Raw genomic sequence first — 9880 nt, forward strand, 5'->3', positions numbered from 1 at the left:
CTTTCCAGATTGTCTGATTGAGCGGTTGGAGGTGTAGGCACCTCAGTATGCTTGACATAGGCCAGCATTAGGTCCGCTTCCTCCCCCACACTTTTTCTCTTCTCTTCACTGTAGAGCTTTTAATACAATTACATATATATATATAACTAAACGAACTTTATTGTTGTACGGCAGTGAAGCATCAGTGGCAACACTGATGTTGCTGTCTTTGATGATGATGATGATGAGATACCCACCAGCGATGTAGCCTAGTTAATCATACGGGAATATTTCTTTTGTGGCCTTTTGTGATTACAACTTATCCCACTGTAAACTCGAGTACCACTATACTATTATCTCATCCGTATTGAAATTTTTCAACATCTCTACTTAAAGGATGCGATATACATTTCTAACTTCGAATGTCTATTGCGTCGAGTTGTTCTGCTTCATACTCAAATTACTGGCTGCCAGAAGGCTTTCATTCTATGTCCATTTATGGAGGCGGTCACCAGTTTGAAGTTCAGCGCACTACGAACACGCCGATAAATAGTGTAGGGATGCGTGATCCACGTGCAGTGATATGCCAGTAAGATTGGCAGTTATACCTGTGAGTGCTTGAAAGTTACTCTGAGTTGCTGAGTGACTGATTCCATTCACAAATGTATACTGCATGTGAGATTGTTCTAAACCAATAGCCCCCTCCCCTATTTGTAGCACTGTGATTTTCATTCCTGGTAAACGGTCTTTTCCATCTGGTTGTTCAACGTAACCTCCGGTCAATAGCTACCATACTGATCCACAACTCTGTGTTCAGGTTACTGTGGTTTAAAAGTACCCAAAGCATTGCACGTCGCCGATTCTCAGTTTAATGGCTGGTACACTTCTGATCAGTCTTTTCTGTCCTACTGTTGTAACTTGGTGTACGGTTGTGCAACTCTGTATCGGTCCCTTGGCTTCCTGCTCCGCCCACTATGGTGTATCAAAAGGCACGGTAGCTCTACACAGTCCTTTGTGGAAACAAAGCAAAATCAATACAACCGTATTTATAGGGTAGTCACAGAGCGTTCCACAAGGTCGTGCCAGAATGTCCGTGAGGGGGCGAGAAGCGTCGAGTCAAAGGTGCTTGATTCCGATTGGCTAGGATTCTGACCAATCAGGGCATGTCTTCGTCTGACCCGTGTCCTGCACGTGATACATCCGTCCAAATGATGTGATGTTCGGTTATTAGGGACGGCTGACCCCCGAACACCTACGTTGGTCCGATTTCGGCTTATTTCTCAATATGACTTAGCCGATACCATCCATTTTCCACATAGTGCCCTCATCTGATTACTTTTCCTGCGCTTAATCTTTCTCCTATCAGCTTTACGAATGCACCTACTGGATAAGCGATACAGTGCAGAACTCCGCGAAACTTTGTACTGTCTTTTAATGTGCCTTCCACAAACGGACGCGTTCCAGACATTGTGGCGACGTTTGCAGTGTATCCCGCCTGTAGCAAGTCTATCCGACTGGCCAGTGTAAGTTTGGTTACATTTTCTTCGTTTGTGGAACAGAAACCCTCTAGCCCTAAGGAGTTAGCTACCAGAAGAACTAACTAGACTTGTGTTTTCAATCAATTGGAAAAGGTTTGAAACCGATTGTGCTTACTTACTGCCATCCAATCAGTTGCTAGTTTCTATGCGATCCGGCTCATGATTTGTGGTTGCAAAATTATTGGTGTGTGCATATGTCTGATTGCAAATTACTTCTGAACAAACGCTGACTAAACGAATTAGATTCTGTCCTTTAATTTGACGCCTTTGTGTACATGTGATAGAAGTGGTTGAAGTCTTCTCCCGATCAGAGCCACAAAGTAAGCGCCGAATGATTTCCCTACTTCACCACTATCAGCCCCGGTGGAAGACGAAAACTAATCCAGACGTAAAAGAAAGCCGCATCTGTAGTTAGCAAAGACGACCCTGCGTTTACTTGTGTTTGTTTGTGAATTTCTAGTGTTGTTTTCATTTTTCAGTTCTCCGCGTTTTGTTCACTGAACTCTTGTTGGATTCATTTTGATATCTCTCTTCGCCCCGCCTTCGTCTGTTTCAAAGAAAGTCCGAATCATTTCATCGATTCAACTTGCTTTCAGGATCCTGGATAAAGGTTCCGTTTGCATTTCTGAAGTCTAGTCCAAACTTCACCTTACATCACTGCAACCACATGTAGGTACTAACCGATCCTTTGTATTTCATGTGGATTAGTTTGATTAAGGAACCGGAGCAGGCACTGAAAGGTTTTGAATAGCTGATGCTTATACGGTGCATATGATTCATCCGTCTTGTTGAATGTCTTCGTTTTAGTGTGTCTGGCCATTCGCAACCTGACTTCAAACTTATCAACTCCTACATTCAGTTTGATGCTCTGTTTGATTATTTCAACGAAGTACAGCGCAACCCTGTAAGTCGGCGGCTACCCCAGATCTTGGAAACAGAGAAGCCAAGCCTGGAAAGACCCGCCCAACCAGTCGACGTATCTTTACCACCTTCAGCAGACAGGTTGACTGACAGCCGCACATTATCCACTGCGCAAACAACAGAGGACCTCAAAGGAAAGTCTAGTACTGTTGCTTCGGCCACCGAATATCTTGCACAGGTAACTCTTGATTTGTTGATACACAGCAAGCACGACTTCGTTCTGTCTACATTAGTATTGCAGTTATCAGTTACGTCGAGAATGTTCTCCGGTTTTCTTCCTTTGGCATAGCTCATAACAAAAAGCTTTGGAGAACAGTTTCTCATGTTCAGTCTCCAGGGCTTTGGCTGTAAGCAGCTTACACTACTATCCAGACGAAGTACCACCATCCACACTATGAAAGCCCTACGAAGTTCACCGTTCCAGTACTCATTGTTGTGTTTGTGTCTTCCGTTCAAGCACAAACAAAGAAAGCCTATCAATTAGATTTTGATATCGCGTCGTCGTACTTTTTCTGCTTACGTTTGATTGATTTCATATATTCAACGCGTCGTTGTTCTGCGAGCAAGAAGTCCTAACGGTCAGTCGAATATCGCAATGCTCACTCCTACCACAACGTCCACCTTATGAGTCTTCCTGGAAGCACCTCTTGGAGATAGATTAGTTTCCAATGCTGGGGTATAAAGAGAAGCAACGCCAATGTAAATGATGAAAACGGCTTCCCTCAACGTCATTCAAGCGCATGTCCGTACACTAGCTGCATTACTTTCGGAACCCCGAACATGGGCAAGAGAACAATGTGGACCCCAAGCAGATAGTTGGCCCAACAGACCTATCCACCACGCAGCTTTGGTTGATCTCAAACAACTAATGTGGTCCACTAATTCGTAGATTTCCATACATGCATTGGCCGCCCTACCTGACGGACAACGGATTTATTGATTATCAAACCAGTGTGCCATAGGCACACTGGTTCCAGCTGCTACGGTTTCGTACAACCAAGCCTTGGAGGTGAAGGAATGTTCAGTTTGTTCGGAAATTGGGTAGTTACGCATTGAAGGCGAAAGCCTTGAGGTGCGAGCGCCACAGACTGCGCGACTGGACCATTTCTGCTAATGTCATTAACCATTGGTGTTTTGATTCCCGGGATCCCCATCCAGAGAGCCGGCAGTAGCCGACCCGACCAAGTTTACTGCTTTTCCCACTAGTTTCCCACTTCGTTGCCAGTTCATCCACTGCCCACCTCTCGGTCGCTTCCGCTCAGCACAGAGCTGGGCGAGAAGAGCTCTGCAAGGCAGGCAGTCTTCTGGCTTGCGGAATACTTACCCCAGCCAGTGCACCTTATGAAGCCTGAGTACTTCATCTACCGCGGGAGAGTTCCTTCTTCATAAGTCCATTTGGCGTACTTCAGCTTCACTAATTCCATCTTCCCACCACACCTGAACAATACTTCAGGGACACCGATGATCGAACACTAACATCTTCCGTATATCCTCTGCGCATAGGACCGCGCTTCTCATCAGTAAATCAGTAGGAATGTCACCGCCGCTGTGTAAACTCTGCCCTTGACAAACACGCTGACGTTACGTCAGCGCCATAGGTGTCGGAGGTTAGCGGAAGCTGCAGTGGCCTTTCCGATTCGAGAAATAGTCCCATCCCCAGCCAGTCCACGGGAACCAAGTAGAACAATATCGTCTGCACACTCAATGTCTGTGAGGGAACTCCCCGACAGGTAGGTAGAGAAATTTCAAGCAACATATCAATAGCAAAGTTGAAGCGGAAAGGGGAAAGAGGACAGCTTTGTCTTACACCATTGCACGTGGTGAACTCAGGCGAGTGCTTCCCGTATACTCGTACGCACCCACAGGATTTCGCATACAATGCCCTCATGAGGGATAGAAATTTGGAAGGAACACCTTTGATCGACCGACACTGCCAAAACTGTTGACGATCGACATAATCAAATGCAGCTTTCAAATCCGGAAAAACGACCAACGTGGGACGTCTGAAGGAATGGCGCTGTTTAAGAATTTGTCTCAAGGTAAAGGTGTGGTCGGTGCATCACCGACAAGGGCGAAACTAGGCCTGATTCTCACGAATCTATCTCTCCAGATAATCCATCAACCTGTGCAAAATAATGCCAGAGAGCGACGGGTACCAGGCTGATACCACGATTGTTTTCACTCGACGTTCTTGCTACGCTTTTGAAAACTGGGATGGCGGTGAAGGAGCTCCACCGCCTGGCATTCTTATTTAGTTCTAGATATTCTTCACTTAGGTTGTCAAGCTGTTCACCAGACCTCGCCACCTTTGAAGAGCGCGTGGTGTAAGTCATCTGGGCCAGGTGCCTTTTTCCGCTTCAGGATTGAAATCTCACGCTGGATTTCGGTTGCTGATGGTCAGTTGGCGTCAGTGTTCCATTCGGTCCCGCTGAGCTCTTCCGTCGGTTGTATTGAAAGAGACCAGGTGAACCGTTCTTCTAAGTGCTCATCTCACCACTCAAGACGGTGGTTTAGGGAGTGAATTGCTTTTCCGTCTTTTACGCATATTGTCTCACTGACACCTGTCTTATGACGCGTTGCTCGAATCACTTGAAACTGGTCGCGGCAGCAAAAAGTTTCATCGTAAGGCGCTTCCTGGCGCTTTACGGAAACACTTAGAGGAGCGTTCGTGGAAGGTACACGTCAAGCTAATGAATGTGAGCAAAATGGTGCCGTCTCATGACACTTCTCTTATCTGCCTTCGTCGTTATTGCTTCCATATTTTCTGTGGCCACAGCGATTTTCAATTGTAGCATGTTCGTTGCTTATACATAACCTTTGAATACCATGTTAGGATGGTCGTACGGGAAACTAACTGCGGATGTAGTATTATCCAGATTGACAACGTGGGAGGAAACAGCGTACTTGGTTCTCCAATGAGCTTGTTACCTGCTGAAAGTTGTGTCCATTAAAGTTGGTGTCAACCGGAGACCGTTGTTGGGAAGACAGCGTATCAAACTCTCCCTAACTGATTCACTTCCCCAAGAATAGGTACCCAACTATCTTTAACATCAATCCCGGACTCGAACAGTTTCGAGTGCACCAGTGTATCATTCGTACTAGTTAACTCACGAACTATATGTTTTATTAGCCCGAAATTCGGTGCCTAGATTTGACGGGGTGCTCTAGGTGGCAGAGATTATGGATAAGTACTATATATCTGGGACATTTTGCTACCCATTCTCAAGTTAGCCTCCCCTTATAAGGGTTTACCTCAATTTTTGGTTGTTGTTCTTGCCTTTGCCCCGCCTGATCCGCTTTTCACGCAGTAATAAGCCGCTCAACCTTGATGTTTTACAACGCCACCCTCTTATCACCTACGAGCAAGATGTTCAGTTGTTGCTACAGCTTCCGTAACTCAAATGAGGACCTTCCTTCCACCTCGAGGATTATGTCGAGTACACCGCAAAACAAAACCCCGTGTCCTCCCCCTTGTTACAAATGTTCACTTACTTACAATCGAAACATACTTCAGGATGTCATCTTAACTATAATACCGCTTTCTTGTGAAATCCAACAGTGAAGCCAGATTGGTCATTTGCATACCTTTATTTCGAATGTGTTTACAGCTTAGCTTAACTCGAGGGAACATGTGCGCAAGTATACTCCGCGTCTCTGATGACCGATTCTGTTGCACAGCGTGGACATTCGCACGATGTTTCCTATTCTGTCCTTATGCATAACAGCCGCTTCTGTCTTTCGACGGAAGTACTTTCCATTCAGAGTTTCTGTGCTCCTGTTCGACCCGAACTGGAATGACTTTGTGCTGTGTGCGACGAAACCTTGGTAGTGCCATAGGAATTTATCTTTTTCCAATTGATCTGAGCTTAGTGCTGTTAATGAACTCTCTCTACAGTACAGAAATGATTGTGTACGTATACGTTTCGATAAATCTTACGTACCACTAATTCCACAAAGAAAGACCACTTTTTGGAGCGTTCTCTCAAACTCATCAATATCGTTCCAGTGTTTTAACAAGACCTATCGTTTCTCTAGTGTTGGGTGTCTCTGTGAGAAGATGCTTCTCGTCATTTGGCCTTTCGTGCGGAATAACGTGTGTGTAGACGTTTCGGTGTACTTTATGAAATGGTTGAAATGTTGGTTGCTGATGGACAAGCAAATTATCTATTTACTTGGATGTTCCACTAGCCTAGAACGTATAGGACCTACTGTGATTAACTTGATGTAAATTTCTATGTCTTCAATGACAATCCACCCTCGGAACCTTGTATAATTACAAGCTTTACATTGTTTGTTGATGAAGCGCTCACTACTGACTGCGTGCGATGTTGTTTTTGCAAGCCCCGATATACATGGTTACAGATGCCGCTTGTATAGTTTATAACACACATCTTTTTGTAATATCATCCTGAGAGTTTCTTTTCATTTTCATTGTTTCGGAATTTTAGAGTCTCTCCAAGTTGGGAATCCATTTACCGGTCGTACCAATCAACAAATTGGCCGTTACAACTCTGTGACTTGTTTGATCAGCATTTTTCCACTTCCATCGTCTATATCTCACTTGAATTATACTTATAACTTTATTCTTTTCGAATAATTGTGATTTTTATTACATTTGGTTTGGATTTACTTTCTTGGCTTGCTTCCAATTGAAGATGTTTGATTGTTGAATATTAGGTGAATTAAACGAAGGTCGTCAAATGTTCAACATTGCAGTAGTATCTTGCTGTTAGTTCAAGTCAAGTCAAGTTCAGCTTATCCGCTTCCGTGGGTGTTTCCAGCCGAAAAAACTTGCAGTGGAAGTATGAGTAGTCAACTGGTGAAAATGCAGTCCGGAGAATAAAATCAGAAGGCGCGGCAGGATTATGTCGCAAAACGGGTCAATGCTGGCAAGATACTGCGCGATGTTGGAAACCACACCATTCGGATGCACTGTAGTTCTCGTAGGTATGGGTTTATCTGGACCGTACGCAGGAAGTGAAATGCTGGTCTGAGTTGAAATTCATTAAGCAAAGTGTTGACTGTCCGACAATATTTTCGGGCAAAGTGGCCACACCACAAGACAAACATTTGTAATTCCACAGACTTTGAAGAAGGCTTCCTTTAAAATGCCGAGGAATGTGATGAGAGAACGGTGACTCCAATGGGGCAGAACGCATGCGCTAACAAAGCTGAGACTTGGACAAAATACATAGTAAAAAAAAGTCCGAATTTCGTTAACTTTCCGAACTTACGGTGACCAGCTGGATTCGTCAGGTAAAGTAAACTAGAGGTATTTAACACCATTGTTCTCGGAAGGAGTATACTTCTAACCATAATTAGCAAGCTTTTAACAAGATCTTGAGTTCACCTATTTGGAGTCACGGACAAAATAACACTTGCCTTTTGAAATATTAAGAAAAAGAAAACACCGGACTGGTCTGTAATTTCATGTGTTTTATTTTAACGACAATAGCCAGAATAATTAAAATAAGAGAAAGAACTAGTTCTTGGAAGTGCAACGTAAAATGAGCGAGAGAACAGCGTATATTTTGGTTGGTGGTGATTAGGATTTCTGGTCACCCAAATGTGCCACCTGTGTTTGCTCACGTACGAACTTCGTCAAGCGTTGCTTGCTGTAATCGGTAAGAAGGTAGGGCGACAAATTTCGGATGGGGCTTCCAAAAGAATTGGTAGAATTTGGGAGTGGTGAAAGTAGAATTTTGCTCTTTCTTTCGAGTGCTAGGGAGACCGGTCGCTCGTGCATCCCTTCAACGGTATACACTAGAAACACGCCACTACCGCTATCTATGAACTACTATACACCAAACACGGGCATGATATGCTACCAACCTCAGATCGTATTTCACACTCCCACTGTTGATATTTAGCAAAGATAACATGTTCTCCCCCAAAGTTCCAATGCTGTCTAGAAACTGCATCCTTGTTGTCACCAACACAGTTTCTATCATACGATAATATTGATTACAGTCCGCTAGACTCCTCACTGTTTTTTTTCCAAGTCGTTTGTTCAAACCCGGCCACGTGTTACTTTGGGCCATGGGATGGTCATGCAGGAGCGTTAACTCTGGCGTGCTTTTAACCATGTTATTACGTTGCTGGTCAGCAACAGTGTGGAGGATACATTTATTCATGACGAAATGGCAATGAGTTCATAGGGTGTCATGTGGTTTGTGAGTGTGCTATTTCTGCCAAAAAGTGGACAAAAACAACAACGTCGCACAAAAGTGCATGCAATATGGTTGATGAGCTACCATACCAAGGTGATCCACTTACAGGCCTAATATATGTGAACCTCGAGAACCTAAATTCACGACGAAAAGTCATGACTAACTGTTACCTTCAAAAGAACGTAGTAGTTTAATGGTAAATAAATATTAATGATTGTTTAAAAAAAGCATAGGTGCACGCGGCACTCAGCTCTGGGTAGTTGATCGAAACCCTTGTAATAGATTCAGGCGGTGTCTTGTGTGGATAACCACGGCAATGCTATAGCTTCATTGCAATCTCTTCATCATGACCGAGCATGAGGCGTTGAAGTTCGTTCAACAACCGAATTGATAGCCCAGAGTGGCGTTTGTAACAATGGTATGGGATCGTGGTATTGTTCTTTCTGCTTAGAAAAACAACACAGTTCAGCTTCCTGCATCACACAGTCAGTGCATTTGTCGTGTATACCAACAGCACGCTGCAGTTGAATTGCCAGCAAACAGTGATGCTTTAACCGATTCCCCTATTTACTATTTATCGGAGATAATCCACCTCAGGTAAAAGAAATATTTTCCTCCACGTTTTTTACTTTGCATTAAAGATGGAAAGCTGACATAAAACGTCAATTTTCCGCATCTTTCTCTCCGAACTCAGTTACTCTGAATGGTTTATAATAGCCTCTGACTCCTGATTGACCGCCAGCCCTTTGATGTGATTATCACGGGCGCAGTGTTAAATTTCGTATTCATTAAAAAAACTGGCCTGCTCACGGATTTCTACACAGGATAGAAGCTTTTGCTCAAGTTTCTCGGGTCGGTTTTGTTCTTGTCCTTCAGCAGCTGTCGTTCACCTGAAAGGCACAAGAAAACAAAGGGTGTAGCACTGCTCCTTATTTCCCAGCGCCAGGATTCACATTAATCAGTGCCTAATAGTGCTTTGAACTGGGTTCTACAAGGCGGGTGGACAACCGTCGGAGAAAGAACATTCTAAGCAGCTACTACCCGAAATGAGAAAAAATTTTGTCTAAAGAGTGTGTGCGCCCTGAGCCTGAAAATCTTCTTACCATGTTCCCGCCGGGTGTTTGCTGGGTCAACGGTGAAAAACCTGTTGGCCAAACTTTGTCCAAACAGGGCATAAGTAAGAATTAGGTGCCCTCGGAGGCGACGATACTCCAGGAGAAATAGGTCGAGCACCACGAGACGCGTTTCGTAGTCCACAGATTTGAGGCTGGC

At 44.2% G+C, this 9880-nt stretch overlaps 2 protein-coding genes across 2 annotated transcripts in view; one reads left to right on the forward strand and one right to left on the reverse strand.

Moving 5' to 3' along the window:
* T265_07170 (hypothetical protein) overlaps nt 1–7002 on the forward strand; it is a gene marked incomplete at both ends in the record, with an annotated part of 51888 nt that extends 44886 nt beyond the window's left edge. Inside the window, 3 exons of the mRNA XM_009172621.1 lie at nt 1346–1502; nt 2325–2616; nt 6887–7002. Coding sequence (XP_009170885.1) covers nt 1346–1502; nt 2325–2616; nt 6887–6955 — 518 coding nt within the window. The remainder of the gene's footprint in view (nt 1–1345; nt 1503–2324; nt 2617–6886) is intronic.
* T265_07172 (hypothetical protein) lies at nt 4929–8359 on the reverse strand (the record flags this gene model as incomplete). The annotated part of the gene is made up of 2 exons (XM_009172623.1): nt 4929–5091; nt 8271–8359. The coding sequence occupies 2 exons, from the start codon at nt 8357–8359 to the stop codon at nt 4929–4931; spliced, it is 252 nt and encodes an 83-aa protein (XP_009170887.1).
* Nucleotides 8360–9880: the final 1521 nt, after the last annotated feature.

Source organism: Opisthorchis viverrini (genome assembly GCF_000715545.1).
Source record: "Opisthorchis viverrini unplaced genomic scaffold opera_v5_160, whole genome shotgun sequence".
Lineage (NCBI taxonomy): Eukaryota > Metazoa > Platyhelminthes > Trematoda > Opisthorchiida > Opisthorchiidae > Opisthorchis > Opisthorchis viverrini.